Consider the following 23,294-nt stretch of genomic DNA (forward strand, 5'->3'; position numbering starts at 1 on the left):
GTATCAAGTTTTAGCTACTAAGCACCTACAGCATACTACTTACACCTCGACTAATGTTAATGAGTACAATGATTTTTACAAGTCTTTGTAGGCCTTGATCATCCCAGAAAAAATTAAAATACATATTTGGAGGTTGTTTAACAATTTTTTACCTCATTTTTGCAATCTGGCGCAAAGAACTCTGAGTGTTGACATCATCTGCCCGCTGTGTAAGGCTGCTCTGGAAGACTCTGATCACCTACTGTGGTCTTGTGGTATTCTACAGTGTGTATGGGCATATTTAGAAATCACGATTCCATCGTTTGGAGATTTGATGTGTTGCAAGGAACATTTTGTTAAGACTTTTTCTGCAGCAGAAGAACAGCAAAAACATTTCATTGTGCTTTCCATATGAAGTCTATGGTATCGAAGAAATAAACTAACACATGAAGGGGTAAAGCTCTCTCTTCAGGAAGTGCTGGGGTTTATTAAAGGGTATAAACAAGAGCTTAGAGTTACTCAAGAGTATCATAGCCTATCTTCTAGATTTATGACAAGAGAAATTTGGAGGCCCCCAGGTATTGAAGTTATTAGGATAAACTTTGATACGGCTTTTCAAGGTTCAGTTAGACTCGCTATAACAGCAACTCTAGCCAAAGATTCAACAGGAGAAATTATAGGGGCGAAAACTTATCTTTTTGCTAATGTTGTTGATACCTTTGTGGCTGAAGCGAGGGCATGCGAAAGGGCGTTAATTTTTGCGGGTTCGATGAGCTTCCAGCGACTGATTGTGAAGGGTGATTCCCTGACGGTTATCAAAAGTATCAAGAAAAAGGAGAAGGATAAATAGATTATTAGGTCAATTATACACCACATCAGTATTCTGGAAACTCAGTTTGATAAAGGTACATACCGTTTTGTGCCACGTATGGCTAATGAAGTGGCTCACATGTTGGCACTGGAAAGTCGGAGAAGTCAGCGTTTTGGTGTCTGGATTGATGGCGTGCCTGATGCTACAAAGGCGAGGGCGATGAAGGACAGTTTGGAATGGAACTAGAGTTACAACAGTTCCCCTTGATGCGCTTTGAATAATGGAGAAGGTTCGTTGAATCTCCAGGTCAGATTCAAAGCTTTTGTTCTTCTTCTTTACTAGTTTTTCTCAGAGGTTGAAGAAGATGGTTAGCTGATATTTGGTAGAATGCTTCTAATTGTTTGGCTTTGGGCATTTTTTTTTTCATTTTTGGGTTTGAATGTCCCTAGGTGCTTTTATTACTTGTTGTTTTGCCAGCTGTTTTATTTTCTTTGTTGTTTTGTTGTTTCATGTTGTTGTTCATTTATTTGGTTTTTGTTTGTATTGTCTTTTCGTGATACTGTTTTCCTGAGTTTAAATATCAGTCAAATTCACTAAAAAAATGTGTTTGATGAAATTTAATACATGATGTATTTGTACGAGTTTAAATTAGAACATATAAATTGTATGCATTTTATTATAATCTAAGTTATATTGTTTTGAATCATAAAAATACCATTAAGCTTTATCGCTCATCGTACGGTTTGTTTTTCGTACCTAGGCTTAGGTGTATCTCAAAGCCCCGAGCAATGAATCCAGCATCCATCCTAAAATCATCGATTCATCAATGTTTTTAAAGTCTCTTTTTGGTTCGTTATACGATATGTACCTAGGTGGAGTGAGTTTTGGTATAAAATGTGATATTGTGAATATTAGATGTTTAAATGGTAACTTGAAATGATCAAAGAGGTTGAATCCTTGTATTAAGAATTGGCACATAATGAAATTGCATCAAATGTAACCATTTTGGTAATCTAAGCATATGGATGAATCGGTGAATGTGGTAAAGGCTAAAAATGGTCATAAGTGTGAGATTTTGACATGTATCTTTGAATTCTAAATGCATGAATGGTAATATATGTTAGAAATGAGGTAATGTGAATGGTACAATTGAGTTGAACTCGCATGTATACCATATGGAATTTGTTTTAGGTAAAATTTGTTGGTGTCAAAATGATACCACTTAGAACCAGTAAGTCATGTTGCGAAGTCGAACGGTGGTCGTCGCAACGAGACCAAGTTGCTTTGCCACAACGTGACATTGTGTATTACTCGTTGTGACGAGGCCTACTCAGTATGTTGTGTCATGATGAGGAACCCTCTGACGTTGTGATGTCAACCCGATGTTTTGGAATCATTACAATTTGGTCCTAATTGATCTCAGGTTAGCTTTAGAGCTTTTATAAGCTCATATAAGACCCAAAAATGGCTAAATATCGTATTGTATTATTGTATTTGTTGAAATTAGTCGTTTAATAAAATAATTGAACATATTTTTATCATAGCTTCTCTAGTAACGAATGCGATACCTCGTAACTCAGACCCAATGATCAAGTCGGGTAATAGGGTGTTACAGACAAGTTGTCAAGTGATAACAAAGTTGTGACTTATTTTCCACTCATGGATCCAATCTTGATGAACATTTGCTCAATTTGTATCCTGTTGACCCCTCTTATCAACACCTTGAACAATGCTCAAGTCCTTTCGCTACTTTAGAATTGGTTACCACATGCTAAATTGGAATGCCACTTGATCATTGTGTTGCCATTTGGTGATGTTAAAGTAGATAACGACCATGTATACCTTAACTAAAGTATGGGCTTCCTTCAAAATTCCCTCAGTAGCATGATTTGAACATTTTTTGTTGAATACGGTGTCCATTGAAACTACATTCAAAATTCCAAGTTAACATTAAAGTAAATGATAATTAGGTATCCAAACCATAAATCTTTTAAATAAATAACTAAGCTATTAAGCTATATTTTTTTAATATTAATCAAGATATGTGTTAGGTCCTAATAATACGTAGAGTGATTCAAGTCCACCCAAAATCTACAATAATTTTTTAAATGTATCATAAAAATTATATAAGAATAAATCTTGAAAATTGTGCACATACGATATAAGCTAGTATTTTACCTATTTGCACATATGAAAAAGAACGGATGGGAGGGACTAACGCTATAAAGGACATCTGCATCCACACCTATATTTGAAGGAGGGTACAACAACCATTCAATTGCTTTGTAATCTGATTAGTCAAATTATTCAGAGCACAAGCAAAGTCCTCTAGCAATGGAAGATACATCAATTGGCAACGACCACCCGACTTATCTGTCATCAATAGTCTACTAATGATGCATAGAATGTACGCTTTAACGTACTGATTAAACTTCTCATTGCTCACATTGTTTGCCAGTCTATTCTCAACCAATGCATGCAACTATGTAAACCTCGTTCAACTGCCCTTAATAAGTCTGTCTTCGTCCAAATATGAAGAGATTTAGGAGGAATTGCCACATATGAAATTGAGCACAATTTTGCAAAGAAAAACCCACTTGCCTTTCGAGAAGAGATGGGACACACACTCAATATTATTTGATTGAATAGTTGACCTAGCTCATTATTTGAAAAAAGCTTCCATTTTTTTATTTTTTCACAAAAAAAAAACATGAGATAACAAATCCAAATTGATAAACTATTCATACCAAATGGGTTATACCCATTGATAAGTTGTGAAGAGCTTAACCATAGATAACCTCTTAACCATCCCATCAAATAAGTGAAAGATTCATTAAACTATGAGATGCTACCTTGTCATAATGTGGCGTGTTTCCAATGCCAATAAAAGGTAACCCATCCAATAGTATTTAACATGCATAAAAAAAAATTGCCAAATAAAATGTACCTTTTAGCTTGATTTTAAGCCCTAACTTACCTTCTATAGACAAACCTTATGAAGGAACCCTTGGGTTTTCGAGGCATTGGAAAAATCAAATGTGCAATGATTCGATAGATAAGATTTTTCCTTTCTTGAAACAATAAAACAAAATAGGTTTCTTTCTCTTTGACAATTTCTGTTAAAAATATTCATTTATTATTCAATTAAATGGTTGCTATATGATATGAGACCAAAAAAAAAGAAATAAAAAGATAATTTTGTATATCAATAGATGAAAGAAGGTGTGAAAAACAATAATATCAATAAATTTCAAAACCAAAAAATGAAATATTACATTAGCTCGTAAATCATAACACGATTAAATCTTTTATATCTATAAAAGAAAGAATACTTTTTTTTCTTTATTGTTTCTTTTTCACTTCTATTCTACCTTCAAATCTAATAAAACTATGAATGAGGGCTTAAACTAAAAAATAATAAAGGATTAGTTCATTCTTGATGGTTATTACTTTAACCTCTTCATTTTCAACTCCAGATCAAACTTGTTCATCTTGATGACAATTGACCCTTCAATTGGAAAGCCCATAATTAGGGAAACATGTTCCACTGTTACCGTCGCTTCGCCGTATGGGAAGTGAAAAATCAGTGTCTCTAGTCATTACCTCTCTACTTAGGTCGTGATCAATGGCGTTCGCAATGGAATCGGATGTATTGTAATGACCTTTAAAAACTTCGCTATTAATAAACGATCCCTAAGTCAAGAGTTTTGTTTGTTCGGAATCAGATACCCTAAGTTAATTTGAAGGCGAAGGTTCCTTTCTTCAACCTACAATGTAGACAAACATATCTATTACTAACACTTGATATTCCACAAATGAATACCCTAAAAGTAAATAATATACACACACTTAAAATTAAAAAAAAAACTAAAGTACTAATGTATATAAAAAAGTACCATAATGACGACTACTCGTGCTATGTGATTTTCTTCCTTTAACAAAGACATAATTTTGTTTAAAATATTGATTTCAAGGTGAAAATCTAGAGGTTTGTTGACTAAGAAGTCAACAATGATCGGATTCAGATTCAGATTCAGGTTCAAAGTGAATGACTACTTGTAGGCATGATAAATTTTAAATCCTCAATGATTGAAGTTGACTTATATTTATAATAGAATTACACTCTGACACCTACAATTGTTGAGTTTACCACATAAATAATTGTGATTGTTTCTCTGTAAACTGTGCAATTAATTTCATAAGATTTTAACACCAACCATCATCAAGTTTACTTTTACATTTATCATGAATAAGGTTTAAGGTTTAATGCATGATAAAATAATATAACAAACTCAACTCATTTGATGCAACGGATTAGTAATTATTACATAAGTATAATGAATCTTCCGATTTTACTTATGTCAGAAGATTGGTGACATAAAATTAAAATTGAACTCGACACTAATTGATGTTGAGATAACTTTATAAAAATATAAAAGAGAAATAACTTTTCCTACCCATTTCAATATATAATTTATAAAACTATTATAATTTAGTAAAAGGAACTATTAATCAAATAATTATCTTAATTATAAATTAATTTATTTATCAAAGTTTTAATATAAGTCATGTTATTATTTTTAAATGAAAGAACCCAATGCATCAAATATTTTAAATGCATGGGCTGTTTAATTTAAATAATAATAGTTAATTTATGATTAATGAAAGGATTTAAGTTAAAGATAGAGATAGAGTTGGAGATAATAGCAGTAGTCTTATAGAAGAAAAGAGCCATCTAAGCATTACCTAGAAAGAAAAAAGCAAGAGAACAAAATGTATAAATAAATTGTTTTATGATATTAAATAAATTATTATTTAATTATAAAAACAGAGTATTAGTTTATTTAAAACACCAAAAATAAAATTAAAAAATATATATTTTGTTTAATTTGTTACAAAGGGCTGTTCTTTCATTCTGCAGTATATCAACAGAAAAGAGAATTCAAAAGCTTTCTCTCTTCTCTCTATCTCCAAACAAAACTTAAAAACAAAACCCTAAAAATTTGACATTTTATTAAATTTTGCCTTTTACCAATCTTTTTTTCTTCCTCTCTTTGGTCTCTCGCTTTAGCTTTCGTCGTGGGTTTTCTTCTTCTTTTTCGTCCCTTCTTTCACTGAACTTTTTCTCTCGTTTTCTATCTTGTGTTTTTTTTGTCGTAATTATTCCCCTTTTTTTCCCGGAAAAAAAGAAACGCATTGTTTGGATTGGGAGACGGTTATTTTGATAAAACGGTTACGTTTTCAGGCGGTAGCTTGGAATCGTAGCGGCGGTTAGGTTTAGTACTCTTCCTTTTTTTTTTCTTTTTTCTTTCATCTGCCCTCTTCTCATTTGTTAGAATTTTCCCCCAATTTTTCTCGTTGCCCCTTTGGGTTCAATTCCTTGCAGTTGGGAAGTTATAATCAAAATTCAATCTAGGGTTTTTAATTTTATCCCCAATTTATTGGTTTTTAGTATTATTTTCCCAAATTTAACTGGTTTGTGCGCTTTAACTGTTATTTTGGAAAGTTGTTTTTCCTTTTTTTTTGCCCAAGCTGTTAATTTTAAAAAGGAACTGGAATTTTTCTGTTATTTTATTGGGAAATACGAGGGTCGTTTCAGATTGAAAAATCAGTAATCTGCAAATCTATCATCCAATAGAAGATGGAAGGGTAGGGAGAGAGTGTTAATTATAAGGCCTCCTTATTGCCATTGCCATTGTTTTAAAATTTTGTTTCATTTGATCAAACAATTCCTTCTTTACCATTTGGTGAATGACCTGTTAAATTTAGAAACCCTGATTTTGCTGGGTTTAATTGACCAGGGATAGGGTTAAGAGTTAAGAGTTTTGTGTGTAAAGAAAATCAATTTGGTGGGTTAGGGTTTGAAGAACGTTGAAGAAGTGGGTTCCTTTTTTATTTCATTTTGTTTTCTGATGGTCATATTCACTATCCCTTATGGAAAGAAGTGAGCCAGCATTAGTTCCAGAATGGTTGAGAAGTAATGGCACTGTTACTGGTGGTGGCAATTCGGCCCACAACTTTGCTTCCTCTTCTTCTCACTCAGGTACCTTTTCACCATCTTTTAAATGCTTATTGCATTTCTGATTTTATTTATACTTAATTACAGTGTTACTGCTGATTTGTATATTGTTACAGATAGGTTCTGTATGCCTACTTTTTATGCCCATTTTGTTTCTCATTGAATCATACTATTTTCTTATAGTTGTTATTGTAGGAATGTTCATGAATATATAATAACCGTACACTTAATTGTTATATTAGATTCCTCTCTGGTGCATCATGGGAGACATAGAAACTCGAGGAATATAAGTGATTTTGATTCCCATCGACCAACATTTTTGGATCGGACATTTTCATTGAATTCACGGAGGAGTTCTAGTAATGGTTCTGCAAAGCATGCTTACAGTAGCTTTAGTAGGAGTCACCGTGATAGGGATCGTGAAAGGGATAAAGCAAGGTCAAACTTTGGGGACCATAGGGATCGAGCTTCTTCTGATGCTTTAGAAAGTATCTTAAGTGGTAGGGGTGAGATAGATACATTGCATCGTTCTCATTCTATGTTCTCTAGGAAACCAGGTGAGTCTTTGCCTCGAAGGATTGGTGTGGATGTGAGAGACAGTATTAACAGTAATCACAACAATGGCAATGGTCTGGTATCTGGAGTTACCCTTGGGAGTAGCATCCACAAGGCTGTGTTTGAGAAAGATTTTCCCTCACTTGGAACTGAAGATAGGCAGGTGGTGCCTGAGATAACTCGGGTGTTGTCCCCTGGTTTGAGCTCAGCTTCTCAAAATTTGCCTGTGAGTAGTTCAGCACTTATCAGTGGAGAAGGGTGGACCTCAGCTTTGGCTGAAGCTCCCAGCACGGTTGGAAGTAGTAACACAGGTTCCTTGGCTGCCCCCCTAACTGTTTCCCCCTCAAGTTCTGGGACTTCAACGGGCACATCTGGCCTTAATATGGCTGAAGCACTAGTGCTAGCTCCTTCACGATCCCAAGCTGCTCCTCAGGTAACTGGTTCAGTCACTAAGTTCTTAATATATTACTTATGTGATCTAATTACAAGTTTTTTTTTAATTTCATACAGTTATCTGTCAAGACTCAAAGACGTGAGGAACTGGCTATTAAGCAATCAAAGCAGCTAATACCAGTGACACCTTCTATGCCTAAGTGCTCAGTAAGCCTCCCGCTCTTCTGTTCTTTTAGTTGTTGTGCTCCTTCCTCCCTAGCCTTTTTTATATGTTTCAACTTCTTTTATGAAGAGTACTATTCAGACGTTTTTCTTGTTTTATCTGATACAAAAAGTTGGTTGATTTAGTTCCATTGTGCTCTGAATTTCTTAAAGCTACAGTTGGTGATAATCTTCTTCGGCATTTATGATTATGTATAATCTTGAAGGTCACAATGTATTGCTGATATATGATGTTGCCTTAAGTTGCTAATTTTAATTTAGTTTAGATATGAATTACATTAGTTGTGTCTTTATAGCATGCTAAGACCGTTTGATCATCTTCCGCAATCATAATTGAGAGAAAAGAATGATATTTGGAAAGAAATTCATTAGGTCTCAAGCATTTTATTTTTCAGTATCATCAAATACATAGAGTCAACTGATGAACTAGAAAACTTTCAAGGAGTTTACTAACTATTTTTTTGACAGAAGAAATTAAAAAGGCTCATGGTTATTTCTTCTTTCTCTTTCCACCCTGCATTTCTTTATTGGGTTTTAAGTTCCTGAGGACTTCTCTTTATCATGCGACTTTCCTCATGTATAGTTCTGATCAAATTATAATTAATCTTGCACATTTTTATGAGATTTACAAATGCCAAGATAAACTGGAGTTAGCTAGTTTGCTATCTGCTCATGAAATGTTTTGGAAGTTGCTCTATTTGCTTATTACCTGTCTACTGCGTGGATAAATAACCATTTATTAAGTACTTAGAAAGTTCCTTTCTCGTAATAAGTCAACTTTTTGTTCCAGGTTCTCAATTCAGTGGATAAATCAAAAGGCAAACCTGCTGCCAGAATAAGTGAGATAAATACAGCTGTCAAGAGTGTGCAGCAGCAACCTTCTTTGATTCATCACAGTAATCAATCTCCTCATAGTGGACATGTCAAGCCTGATGCGCTGAAGACATCTGGGAAGCTTTTGGTTCTCAAACCAGGATGGGAGAATGGCGTTTCATCCCCTACTCAAAAAGATGGTGCTAGTCCAACAGCAAGTGCTAACAGCAGAGTTGCAATTAGCCAACATGCTGGTGGTCCCGCAAGAAATTCGAACAACCCAAAGCTTTCTTCTGTGGAACGTAAGGTTGCTGCCTTGAATCCAGTAGCTGGGTTCACTGTGGAAAAGAAACCTTCTTTGGCCCAAACCCAGAGCCGAAATGACTTTTTCAATCTACTGAAGAAGAAGACCTCGACAAAAACTTCTGCAGACCACTCAGGTTCACTCCCTCATATTTCATCTGCCACCACAGAGAAATCTGAAGTTACGAAGGAAGTAGTCACTGGCTCATCAGCTGTTCATGCTAATGAGAATGGTATTGCCGCTACTAGCAATGGTGACACCTGTCAGGAGGCTAAAAAATTTGCTAATGATGGTGAAAAGAATATGAGCTCCATTGATATGGTTTATCCAGATGAGGAAGAGGCAGCATTTCTTCGTTCTCTTGGCTGGGAAGAAAACTCTGGTGATGATGAAGGCCTTACAGAAGAGGAGATCAATGCTTTTTACCAGGAGGTAAGCTACATTTCTCTTTTTCTCATTTTCTCTGTAGTTTCCCTTTACTAATGTAACAGATTTATTTCGTAAGTTTCCACTTCTCATTGATGTTATTCTATGGCTTAATTTCTAGTATTAGTGTTTATAATGAACTGTTGGATGCTAAACATGATAAAAAAATGTGTTCTTGATAGCCATTGGACAAGTATAGAGGTTTGGTGTTCTTGTGCTTTTTCCTTAGTTATTCAGTATCTCTTTCTCATTGTCTAGAAGCAGAACATTTAATTTACAAAATGATGTGAATAAGAATTCTTATGAGAATTTTTTGCATATGATTTTACTTATTCTGTGTATTCATTTGGCATTGCAGTACATCAAACTGAGGCCAACTCTGAAACTGTGCCGTGGCATGCAGCCAAAGCTGGCTCAATCTTTTGCAACTAATTCGGAAGGAGCTTCTTCTGAAGTGAGCTCCTCTGACTCCGAATTGGAAGCTTGACTTCCTCTGTCCCTACATAGTAAATCCAAAGAAGTTCCCTTTTTTTCTTTTTTAATTTTTTTATGGCAGATGATTAGGCTTTTTATTGGGCTCCTGTTTGAAAGAAAGCTGATGAGTTGGGGGGTGGGTTTTGGTTTGATGGCTTCCAGATAATGCAATAATTAAGTCCTCCTACCCGTCTATAACTGAGAATTCTATAGGTTTGGAAGGATTGATGGGGGGACTATTTTGATTGCGGTTGAAAGATGCTAGAAATTTGCATCTTTAGGAGATTTTTCTTTCTTTCTTTCTTTTTTCCTTTTACAAGAAATAGCTTATTGGTGTTTTTGGTCAATTTTACCGAAAGGAAGGAAATCAAAAGTTCCATTTTTTTTTTTTAATTTTCACTTTATATGTTTTTGTAGTACATTTTTTAGCCTAGCAATAATACGTGTCCATATTAGCATGAAATTTGTCTCACTTTTCCATTTCGCTTTCAACTCTATACTTGTCTGCCTCATTTTCTTTTCGTCACTTTGGACCATTCTTATGTAGAATATCTTATGGGTCTGTTAGATTAGAGGAAGATTATTATCTCAGATTTTAAAAGAAAAGAAAAAACAATCCAGTTAGATTAGAGCAAGAAATAATCGCAGCCTTTAAAAGGGAAAAAAAAAAAAAAAAGGGAAACCGGGATTTTCCGATTGTAGCTCTTCTTTCTCTGTAGAAAACTTTTTAACATTAATTTTATTATAGGATGTTGTCATATCTGTTTTTTTATTATATAATATTTAAAATTATTTATAGTTTCTTCTTAACTTTTAAATAGAAGGAAAATATGTTTCAATGTATTTAAATTTATTCATTCTGCATTGACAATAATATTATATCAATCGAGCTGAGATTTAATAGACATCTATTGCTAGATTTTCTTCTTGATATTTTTAAAGGTTTAACTATAATCATTTAGATGGTTTGTTGCGTTAATTTTTTTTTATTTTTTTTTTCAATTTTCAACTACCATTTCTTTTTTCAAATTTCTTCAATTCAGAATGCATGAGTCACATTGGAGTCCAACTTAAGTGTAGTAATGTCTTTGGATTCTTCGATCATTGTCACCTTGACAACGAACCATTTTAGCAACGACCATAGAACCTTCCACACAAATATTACCTCGGAGAACTGTTCACTAAGACAAAAGGTCTCATTTGAGATATCACAGATACAAGCATAGATTTCAGAAATTGTTTCTTCCTCGTTCATCTTCAAATTCTCAAACTTGGTGGTCAGAATCTGTAATTTTGACATCCTTATGGCAATATTTCCCTCATGTTGATTCTAAAGAATTGTTCCATATCGACACCCTTGGAAATAACATTTAACGCCTTAGAATTTCCAAATGTCACTCTCCTTTCTTCAATACTATATTGTGTCTTTCCTTTTGGTTGTATAGTTCTATCAGTGCTAGTAACAGTTGGTTGAGTCCAATCTTTTTTAACGGCCTCCCAAGCAATAGCATCAACTGACATGATAAATGTTTTCATACGGACTTTCCAGTAGGCATAACTTGATGAACCTACCAAAAGCAGAGCACGCGACATCGAACTTCCTTCTTTCATTGGTTCCATATCTGTAAATATTTCACCAAATCATCTTCAAACACCTTATGAAACCAAGCTCTAAAACCAAATGAAAAAGAATGAGTAAACAAGAATGGAATAGTCAACCATTTTAAAAGAAGTTAAAAATGTAGAATAGAACAAGAATGATGAACACAAAGAAAACAGCGGCACTAGGGAGAAAGAAATGTTAACAACTAAATTTTGTTAATGCATTTCAAAGACAACAGTCCTACATCTGCAAAACCTTACTTAGAGTGTAATATTATTTGATAAATCCAATCAACTGACCCTACTGGGTAAAGCCCAAAAAACTCCTTAACAAACAGGATTTACGCAGCCGCAATAGAGTGTCGGATTACAAACGCAACACAAGTATAACTCAACATAATAGATCTAAAGAAAAGCTAGAAATAAATAAACAAATGCTTCTCACAGAATGATCCAATCTTCTAGCATACAAGTCGCCCTTCACCAATGTACTTCACCAACTATAAATAAGAGTAATCAGCAAGGAATAATATCTTGATAAGCCCTTTGAAACAGTCAATAAGTCTTCTGAAGCAATCCTCCAAATCAACTAAAAATCAATGGGGGTTGAGCAACAATCCATATCCAATTATACTAGCTCATGGTCAACGATCATCCATTCGATCAATAAGATAGAAAAAAAAAACAAAGCTTCGCATATCCAAATAACCGACTGATGCCGCTCGTGATCACGTTTTGTAAAAGATGCTGAAACAACTGTTTGACTGGAGCAAGACCTTAACCAATAACCCATTCAAACAGCTCATAGAACAGAGGCAGGTAATAGCAAGTTCCAAAGTTCGTTCGAACAAGATACGGAGCAATCAAATGTTCCAATAAATGTAAAAAAACCTCCAAGAATTTAATATAATGTGACGATGAACATTACATTTATATGCTTTTTGTCACAGAATAAATGTTCCAACAAATGTAAAAAAACTCCAAGAATTTAACATAATGTGACGATAAACATTATATTTATATGCTTTTTGTCACAGAATGTATATAGATGAATTTCTTGTTACTGAATGGCATTTTTCTAGTTGAGAAAATCCCATTTTTTAATGAAGAAAAACTGTTGGATTGGATGGAAAAGATAATCCAATGATGAAGTTTCGTTTATAATTGATACACCGTAATTTGATATGCACATTTGTTGTTCTTTTACACACATTTTAGTATGTTTTAAATGGAATTAAGTCATTTTAGTGTCAACTTATGTTTTTAGGAGTTTAATTAGTTTAAGTGTGTTTTTGAGTTGATTTAAGTGTTTTTTTTATTTTATTTTGTGTCTTTGATAATTTTTTATATTTAAACAAAATTATGTAGGTTGTATAGTACAAATCAGGAGCTGAAAATATGCATAAAGGGTGAAACTATAGCTAAGATCATGATCACAAGCTGTGAAAGTCGTCGTGCCATTAAAGTTAGACGCAAAAGTAAAGAGAGAACAAAACAAATAATCTCATCGTAATGTGGAACCGCGTTGCAACCTTACGTCATTACGAGATTCATTTGTAGTCGCGACGTCATGATGATTTTATAGCTAATCTGGACATTAACTTGAGCATTTAAGGGCATTTAGCAATCATTTTCAGTTTTAAGCGTTTATGAATTAAAATGTTATTAGAAGCACTTTTGTCTTTTGAATATTTCCTATATAAATAAAAATTAAGTTTTATTTAGGGGATTATGATTAAATAAATGAATTAAGGTAGATTAGTGTAGGGTTTTATTTTATTTTGTTGTTAAATTAGAGTTTGATTTATTTTGCGGTGTGAATTTGTATTTCTCGTTGGAACTTTGAACGGGAAATTACTTGGAATTTTGCACTTAATCCAAGATATAAATGAACATTTCTCCTTATCTTTATCTTCATATATTTCATTTGTCAATTGTTTGTATGAGAACTTGAAATGAATCATGCATTAATATTATTTTTATTGGTTGATTAATTATTTAATTTTTGATTAAGTTTTATCTATATTTGATTGGTTGTTTTATTCGATTATTTTAAATTGCTCAATATATTAGAATTGACAACTCTAGTAGAACATTTAGACAAATAAGACCAAGAGGAAAATTTGTTGTGTAATAGTTTGGTATAACTGTTCCGAGAGGTGAGATTGAAAAGAGAATCGTATACCTAAGCGAGTCCGAGAGAAGAGCTTAGGTGATAACTTTTAATTAAGACGAGATCAGGAGAGTAATATAAATCAAGAGTAGTAAACATTTCAATTGAAATAGTTGTAATAGCTTAGTTAGCAATTCACAAGTTAATTTACCTTCATTTTTATGTTTGGATGTTTATTTATTTAGAATTAGTTTTATTATAATTTTCTATTTGGTTGCATTAATAATTTGTAAATCGATTAGACTAATATTTTTTTCTAATAATTCAACTTGATAAATACATTTATCAATTTGACAATCCCTTCGGTATGATCCTCGGAATACTTCTGTATTTCGTTGTAATAAAAACTATATTACAAAATGACTTTTACATTTGCAGTAAAACCTCACATTATTTTCATGTCTATTATTTTGCTTATTTTGGCATTTGCACAGCAGTGGTCAGGTTGTTGACGCCATTGTCGGGGATTGTAGCAGTGTAAATGTGTTGTTAAGTTAATTGTTTTAAAAAACAATTTAGTTGAAAGACAAGTGAATTAGATAATGTTTGTATTTCATTGTATCAATATTTCTTTTTTATGTTTTTGCTTTTATTTACCTTGTTGAGGATTTAACTTAATCATTTATAATAATGGATATAAGTGGTCAAGTGAGCAATACAATTATGACGAGTAGTCGAGTTCGGCAAATGGAACTTCAACAATCAATTGGAGCTAGGATGATAATTATGGGGAACATGAATATTCACACGAATCTTCTTATGATCAAATATGGTTATTCCAACGATACTGATGGCTACTATCGAGGTTGGTCGAGTAGTTATTCAGCATATGGTTTGTATCCCTCATATTGTTATTCTAATAGAGATGTAGAGAATGAAGAATATTTCGACAACCCATCCTTCGCTGTGCAGGTCGGTACATTGGAGGATGGCATTTCATCGTGCCAAGATAGAAAGTCATCTATGTCCAAAACATTGGATCAACTATTGGAAGCTACCCAAAGCCGACTCGCAATGAATGCTCTGGTAGAATTGAGTGTCGACCATGATGTTCCCAAGCTTGAAGAGGAGACCCACCTTATCGTAATTGAGCATGATAAGTTGAAAAGGGATGTTCAACAAGAGTTTGGAGTGGAGGATCAATATTTATGATGAGTTTAAACCGATCCTAGGTGAAGGTGTGAAAGAGCCAACATACCTTTCGATTATAGTTGTCGAGAAGACAATCGATGAAATTAACAAGTATATTCATTTCCAATCTGATGAGAGAGGTAAAGCTCGGGTACTTACAACCTTAAGCGACATTGAGGGTGTTGTGCGCAAGATTATAGTACCCCAAAATGAATTATGGGGTTGGTTAGGATTTGGGGTAAAATGGCTTGTGATGTGGATGTCACGTTGGTCAAAGATAAGGAAGCATCAATGTGTTCGATCAACAAGACCAGTTCATCTCTCTTGAATGCAAAACAAACATCAAATCAAAGTGTTGAGAATCGACGGGAAATTTTTCTATGGAGGTGATACAAATTGCCTTGGTTATGAATTGTTCTTTTAATTTTTGTTGTTATTAAGTAACTTTCCAAACTCTACTTAATTAGATTTAGATGTAATTGCTTGTAATCACACATTATAGGCATGATTAGGTAACTATTGTAATTAGTGGACCACATTGAATTGAGTGTAATTGGAGTAAAGGTGTTCATGGGTCAATCTTAAGTATGATATTAACACATTTTATAATTGCCCAAGTCCGGCCAAAAATATGGATCTAAAATTTTGTCCAAACCCAACCATATTTGTAAATTGTTAACCCAAGCTCATTTTAAGCTCGCTCATATTTTTTTTTTCAAATTTAAAAAATATATTTACATTTTTTTAATTTAATACTTGATTATTTTATATATTTTTATTTATTAAAATTTCATATTTAGTCATCTTAGCACTTTTTATGTTTAGACTATAGTAGTATTCTATATTACTATAAATTTAGTTTTTATATGTTATAAATTACATAATATATAATAATAATATGATACAAACTTAAAAAGCGGGTTGGGTTAAGCCCAACCCATATTTTAAATAGACCTAATATATCAATTTCAGATGGGCCTTCAAGCTTGGGTGGATAGCCCAACTCATGAACAAGTCTAACTTGGAGCCCCTTAATTACACTATTCAATTCTTAAGAGAGGGTGAGAATTGGAGTAATTACATTGATAATTACACTCAAATCCAATTACCCCATAGATTTTTAAACACACATTCGTGAATTAAGTTTACTATGTTATTTTTATACAATAATAATATTTTAATTTTTGGGTATATATATTTTATTTTAAAATATTATTAAAGGGGTCGATTCTTTCAAGAGAAGTTTTTGAAGTGTCATCCGTTGGGTAGCCAATTGATACCAAACAATCGAAGGTATGTGCCATGAACGGTTGCTCGATAGGCCTAGTTCACATATTCAGGAGCGCATTGCTCGGTGGACCTACAAGGCTCAAGAAAGAGGTATCAATATAGAGAATATATAATAATTATAGAGCTCACCTGTACAATGGAGGACTTGAACAACCAACCTAAGGCTTATAAGGCACTTACCTGCACAATCATGATACCACTTGGGCTATGAATTGAGGTGGGGTTGATTCCTGCAAGAGAATTCCTCGAAGTTTTGTCCATTGAGCAATCGATTGATCCCCTAACAACCAAATATATTATCCTCTGGTGAGGATTTTGTCTCCCATACTCTACTGAGAGTCAACGTACCATAAGCAATTGCGTAATGGGCTTGGTTCATAGAGCCGGGAGCACCTCGTTTGGTGGACATGTAAAGCTCAAGAGAGAGGTGTAAGTATAAGGCATGTAACAATTATAGAGCTTGCTTGGGACTAATGTGGTACCATGGTTGCAGTTAAGCCCCTTATAAGCCTTAGGTTAGTAATTCAAGTATCAACCGAGACTAAGGATGGCAAAAAAAAACCCGAAATCAATGGGTTTTGAGTCGATCTGACCCGACCCAATAGGTTCAAGGTTTTTTTAAATTGAGTTTCGAGTTGGGGTCAAGCTCGGGTTTAGCGTGAAACCGCCCTGTCTAGAGATATTGACAGAATTACCCTTATATATATTTAATATTAATTATGTTAAAAAATCCTTAAATTTTAGGTTAAATTCTTCTATTAGTCCTTGCACTTTGCGAAAGTTATGGATTTAGTCCTTGTACTTTAATTTAGTCACTTTTAGTCTCTGTACTTTTCAAATTTTAAAATTCCAATCCTCACCAAATGGTAACTGTTAAATTCATTAAGTTAAATTTTGTTATTTCCAAAATCTACTGCGCCAAACATATTACCATATGTGTAATGCTATGCCAGCTTATTATTTCCACTTATTACTCACTAAAAGTTCAATTAATGGATTAATGACTATCATTTGCATCAAGATTGAAATTTCAAAATTTGCTACATAGAATGATCCAATTGAAAAATACAGACTAATCTACAATTGTATGTATAGCACAAGACCAATAATTAAATTTAAACAAACAAATTTAACAAGTATTGATTGGGTCAAGACTAAAATTTTAAAATTTAAAATGTACATGGACTAAATTTGACCAATCTTAAAAGTACAAATATTGAAATTGATCAAATTAGAGTATAAGGACTAAATCCATAACTTTTACAAAGTACATGGATTAACAAATAATTTAACCTAAAATTTATCACTACCAACATCACTTTATCATCTTTACTCCCATTTCGCACTAGTTTCTTTTCCCTTTCTTTTTAATTTATTTTCCCAAGTCTTCTTTTCTTTTTGGTTCTTTATTTTTTTTCTTTTGTGATGTAATATATATTTTTTACCTAGTCATCCTCAGCATGGTGTTTGATGTAAATCATAATAGTTCAAAAAAGTAAACCATGAACACATCAAATTCAATGTTGAAAGAAAAGAAAAAATCAAATTCAAATGTGATGCCAAAAAGAATTCTTTAATTTAATTAATCATAATTTCAAGAAAAAAAAGTTTGAACTCTGATTGAGTTGAATTAAGGTCAAATGTAAAATTAATTTTTGAGTTTGAGGCAGATTTTTTTTAAAATCGAGGTCAGGGTGGACAAAAATTTGATCCGTCCCGCCTTACTGCCATCAATAATCAAGACGCTCCCAACTTTATGAACCAAACCTACCAAGCAACCATACACAACACTCTAACTCTCTGTAGAGTATAGGAGCAACATGTTGGTTCTCAATAGAGTACGGGAGAAAACCCCCAAACCAAGGAACAATACCTTCAATTGTTGGGGGGAGTCTACTACTTGGCAAACAACACTTCGAGGACTTCTTCAAGAAAAGTCGACTCTCCTTAATAGACATTCATACTCACATTTTATTATTTGATAAATTTTTATTAATGTGTTTTGGATATTTTATAATTTTTATAAAATTTTCAAAATTTTATTTATTTTTTGAAATTTTATCTTTTTTTATAGGTTTAGTTTTTTATAATTATATGTTTGATTTTTTAGAATAAGAACCACATTAATATAATGTGTAAACGTTAAGGACAAAATTTTATTAATGTTTTATATTTATGACCAAGTTGATAAATGTGTAAATATTGATATCTAAATTTGTTTTTATGCAAATTAAAAAAGAACATATCAACATTTTGTTCAGGGTAAGCAAATATTTAATGTCAATAACATTATTGATTTAAATTGAAATTTTTTTAGTTAGAGGGCTAAAACAAAAGTATGCTAATAATTGGATAAGGAAGAGTATAATTTACTTAATAAATATCTAAAACATTCATGATTTTTATTGGATAATAATGAATTTCATACTTAAAATATTTAATCTTTTATAACACATTATTTTTAAAATCTAAATTTTCTGAAATCCAAACGCATGCTTAAAAATTATGCATTGATTGTTGTGTCTAGACCTGATCATGGGCCGAGCCGTTTGGCCCAGCTTGAAGGCTCCCCCAAAATTTGAGAGGGTTTGGGCAAAAATATAGGCCCGAAAAATAGGCTTGGGCAAAAAAATAAGACCCGTTTAAAAAATAAACTGGGCCTCGGGTAAGGCATTTTTTGCCCGAGCCCGGCCCGGCCCGAATATACTAAAAGAAAAAAATCTGCTTTTTTTAATATAATTTTCTTGTTATTTTCTCCCTATTTTGCTACCATTTTACTATTATATTGCTACTATTTTGTTGTTATTGTTTGAATATTGTATAAAATTTATTTTAAAGACATTTGTTAATTTTGTTATTATTTTAGAGACATTTGATTGTTAAGTTGCATCATCTTAGTGTTATTTAAGTATATATATTTTTAAAAATTATTTTCAATTTGTTGAAACATATTTATTTTGATATTTTAGTATTTTGATGCATTATATATATTTTAAATTATATAAAATTAATATGGGCGGGCCAGGTCGGGTCCGGGTTTTAGTATTTTATCCGGTTGGGCTTCGGCAAAATTTTAGGCCAATTTTTCAGGCCGAGCCGTGCCCCGACCTAGCAAACGAGCCTAAAATTTTAGTTGAGCCCAGCCCGAACCCGGCCCGGCCCAGCCCAAGCTCACCTCTAGTTGCGTCTACATTTATTTAAGGGTCAAGATATTCATATAAGTTCGAAAAATAAGTTTGAGCAAAAAAGTTAGATCCATTTGAAAATGAGTTAACTTAAGCTCAATTGGGACGTACCATATTCTAAGTTTATATTATATTATATTAAATAAAAATACTATAAAATAAACTTTAGAAATGGTTTAAGTTCAGTATATATAAAAATTTAGTAAATAAAAAATATATAAACATATTAAATATTAAATTAAAATTAATATAAATATAAATATAAATGTATTTTTTTAAAATTATATTATGGGTGGACGTAATATAAACTTAGGTTAATCATTTAAAAATATGAGCAAATTTTGATAAAATTGAACCCATATTTCTAATTGAATCAAAGTTTAAAATGTGTTAATATTAAATTTTAACCTGATACAATCCGAAGGAAGAAAATTGTTGGATTTGATGGAAATGATAATCCATGAACGAAGTTTCCATGAATAATTCTTTTATGGTGATCCATTTGAATAAAACATCGTTCTTGTAGATGATGTTAGTGTTAACCCATGCATTGGCTGCATCTTGGCTCACCGCCAAGCTGTCTATGTCCTCGTTTCTCGGCCCAATCGCCACAGATATTCCTGATTCCCTTAATGCTTCAAGCACTTGAGGGAAAGGCTCATATATCTTGATATTATCAATTTGACATGTTTTGTAAAGATTAATTACATCATTTGGAGATGGAAGATTAGTTCCATTTAGACCATAACAAACACCAATATCTCGACCATCTGCAACATTAACATATCAATTAACATCAATAATGATAAACCAAAAGAAAATATTTTAATTTTATTCTTGTTTTGAGAGTATGGTTTTTACCAGTTACAGATAGCAATGGAGTTAAAAGAACCAATGCTCCCACAAAAAATTCAGCCACTTTTGGACCCATTTTCCCAATTTCTTCTTTTACAGATCCAAAACAGAAATGCTAATTTAGTGGTGGTCATTGCAGTGTTGATTTATATATTTTGGGCACTTAATAATGTCACTAGATTTGCTTAGGAAAACATGCTGCATTACCTACCTTAAGATTCACCGCAAACTACTATGCTGTCATTTTCTATGTATAGATCATTTATCTTATCCTCCATTATGAGAAGCTGAATTGGCTTCCCAAATAAGAACAAGTGGAAATTAACTGGCTTTCCCCTTTAGTAATTATTTCACAAATATAAGTGAGGTTGAGAAAAAATTGAAATTGTTTGGAAGAGGTTATTTTAATTGAACCGAATTTAATATTTATTTAATTTATAATTAATTCTAATGTTTTGTGATTTAATAATAAATATTTATATTTAAAATAGTGAAAATAATTTAAAATTTTTATATAAAGATATTTTTTAAAACACAATTCCAGAGTTATTAGTTACTTTCTTATTTACTTGAAAATTTAATTTATTTCAAAAATATTTATATAAAATTTTAAAACTTTATTAAATAATATTCAATTCCATAAAAAATTGATTTTATCAAAATAAATTTAAAAACTCAAAATCCAAAATTAGTATTAAAAACTAACAACCAATCCATTAAATATTAATGTGCCTAAACCTAGATGCTGTTGGTCGTTAGTGATTTGGAAACTTTGTATTAACATATTTGAATTATGCTTTTCTTATTAATTTTAATATATCCTTCTATATTATCACCTTCCACTGAATTTTAATATATCTTTCTATATTTCAAGACTCTAATTAGAGTCTACCCTTATTCCATATTGTTGAATATCATTCTTCGGTGAATCTCAAACACACTATGGTGATTTTGCAAGATGGCACTTCACGTACAAATCTCCAATTAACATATTCGCTATGCAATCCAAAGTGACCCGACGTCAAAACTAACCCAACCTAAAAAAACCCAAAATTTTAGAACTCAAATAGACACAACCTGAAATCAACTCGACTTGTCCAACTGACAAGTCTAGTAAGCATTGTTTGATAAGACAGATGAAAATAGTTTAAAGGAATCTGCAATAACAACGATGGCAACTGAACAACTGAGCTAATACTCAATTTGTAATTTAAAAGAAATTGGAACTCCAATAATTAACTGTTGATAAAACTTAAACCATTATTGAGAGAAAAGAGATTGACGTGATGAACACAAGAAAATTGGTTTTGTTGAACGAGAGGGGTGTTAATGTGTTATACCTGCAGTACTAGAGTCTATACCCGTAGAAGCAGGGGTAGAAAAAAGGTCTAGTATGTTTGGTAGGAGTATTTTTTTTTTCACATGTTTTAACACATAAATTAGCAAAAAAATTAATTGCAATTAGTATTTTTTAACCAAAGAACTTATTTTTTACAAGAGTTTTACTCCTAATTTCAAGTTAAAATTGTAAGAATATTCTGTAAATATTTTAGGAATATTTTGTAGATATTTTTTTTATTAAAATCCCTTATTTTAAGGGATCATATCTCCTATTTAGTATCTTTCCTAACTTAGAGTTTCCTAAAGTAGTGTCATAGGTTGTATATAAAAAATACTCTGATTTCTACATGGTATCAGCTTAGGTTACGATTTTTTTTTCAACCTAGACCATGTCCGAAACTCCTTCTCCTACTTGGAGATTACTTCAAATCCAGAAAATTTTTCTAGTTCCGATGCTCCATCGATTCGTCAGTTCGACTATCACCGCCATCGATTGAATGGCAACAATTTTCTTGAATGGTCCCAATCGGTTAAGATTTTCTCTTGGGCAGAGAAAGATTGGACTACGTTATTGGTGAAATCAAGAAGCTTCTTGGATCGATCTTTGGTTTTGCTAAGTGGATGCGTGACAATGGTCGTTATGACTTGGCTCCTTAATTCCATGACCCCGAGTATAAGCGAAACTTTCTTCTTTACACCACGTACCGCTGAAATTTGGAGTGCAATCATGAAACCTACTCTAGCACGGATAACATTGTGAATTATATCATGTTGAAGATCAAGCGACCACTCTTAAACAAGGAACCATGCTCACATTTCTACTACAATACCCTTATCGCTCTTTGGCAACAATTAGATTTGTATGCACATTATGATTGGGTAGATCCAAGAGATGCCGCTCTTTATCGACAAATTGTTACTCAATGAAGACTTTTCAATTTCTCCAAGGCTTAAATAAGAACACGGACGAGGTTCGCGGCAGGTCTGGCTATTTCTCCTCTTCCTCCCTTCGAGAGGCTTTCTATGGTCAAGAAGGAAGAAAGCCGAAGGTGTGTGATGTTGTCGATGAACCATCTTCCACTTCGAAGATCGCCTTATCGACCCATCAATCATCTCCTCTTCCAAACGGGAGACCTTGGTGTGATCATTGCAAAAGCCCGGCCACTCTAAGGAGAAGTGTTGGAAGCTTCATGGTAAGCCTCGGGATTGGAAGTCCAAGCACTCTCAAGATAACAAATCAAGCCTTGTTGCCACCTCTCATCACTAGTTTCACTAAAGAGCAGATTCTTGAACTTCAAAAACTATTTGGAAAGTTTCAAGGGTCTTGTGAGGGTAATCTGGTCATAAAAGATCCGAAGGTAACCTTTCTTCTCTGCATTTTCTCCTCCCGTTGACTCCTAATTGGATCCTCGATTTCGGTGCTACGGATCATATGATCGGTAACAAGGCATTGTTTCACAATTTTTCCATACCTTTGGTAAAGTCATCAAAAGCGGTGATGGTACCTTGTGCAAAATAGAGGACATGGCAATCGTTATTCTCAATGAACAGATTGCACTTAAAAATGTTCTCTTTGTACCAAATCTGCGTGCAATCTCATCTCTGTTAGTAAATTGTCCACGACTTGCACCGCTTCTGTAATTTTTAATGATCGTGATTGTACTTTGCGCCATTGAACTCAAGAAGATGATTGGTAAGGCCGCTTGCATAATGGTCTCTAC

The 23,294-nt window shown here is 32.9% G+C and overlaps 2 protein-coding genes across 2 annotated transcripts; one reads left to right on the forward strand and one right to left on the reverse strand.

Moving 5' to 3' along the window:
• The first annotated feature begins 5,503 nt into the window (after positions 1-5,503).
• LOC108484045 (uncharacterized) lies at positions 5,504-10,459 on the forward strand. The gene is made up of 5 exons (XM_017787661.2): positions 5,504-6,833; positions 7,052-7,797; positions 7,875-7,964; positions 8,770-9,528; positions 9,881-10,459. Exons 1-5 carry the CDS (start codon positions 6,725-6,727, stop codon positions 10,007-10,009), a joined length of 1,833 nt encoding a protein of 610 aa, XP_017643150.1. The 5' UTR covers positions 5,504-6,724; the 3' UTR covers positions 10,010-10,459.
• Positions 10,460-19,773: 9,314 nt separating this feature from the next.
• Positions 19,774-20,308, reverse strand: LOC108484922 (probable glucan endo-1,3-beta-glucosidase BG1). The gene is made up of 2 exons (XM_017788804.1): positions 20,239-20,308; positions 19,774-20,147 (listed from the first exon to the last, which is right to left on the reverse strand). The coding sequence occupies exons 1-2, from the start codon at positions 20,306-20,308 to the stop codon at positions 19,774-19,776; spliced, it is 444 nt and encodes a 147-aa protein (XP_017644293.1).
• Positions 20,309-23,294: the final 2,986 nt, after the last annotated feature.

The sequence above is a fragment of the Gossypium arboreum genome, chromosome 6 (assembly GCF_025698485.1).
Source record: "Gossypium arboreum isolate Shixiya-1 chromosome 6, ASM2569848v2, whole genome shotgun sequence".
NCBI classification, from domain to species: domain Eukaryota; kingdom Viridiplantae; phylum Streptophyta; class Magnoliopsida; order Malvales; family Malvaceae; genus Gossypium; species Gossypium arboreum.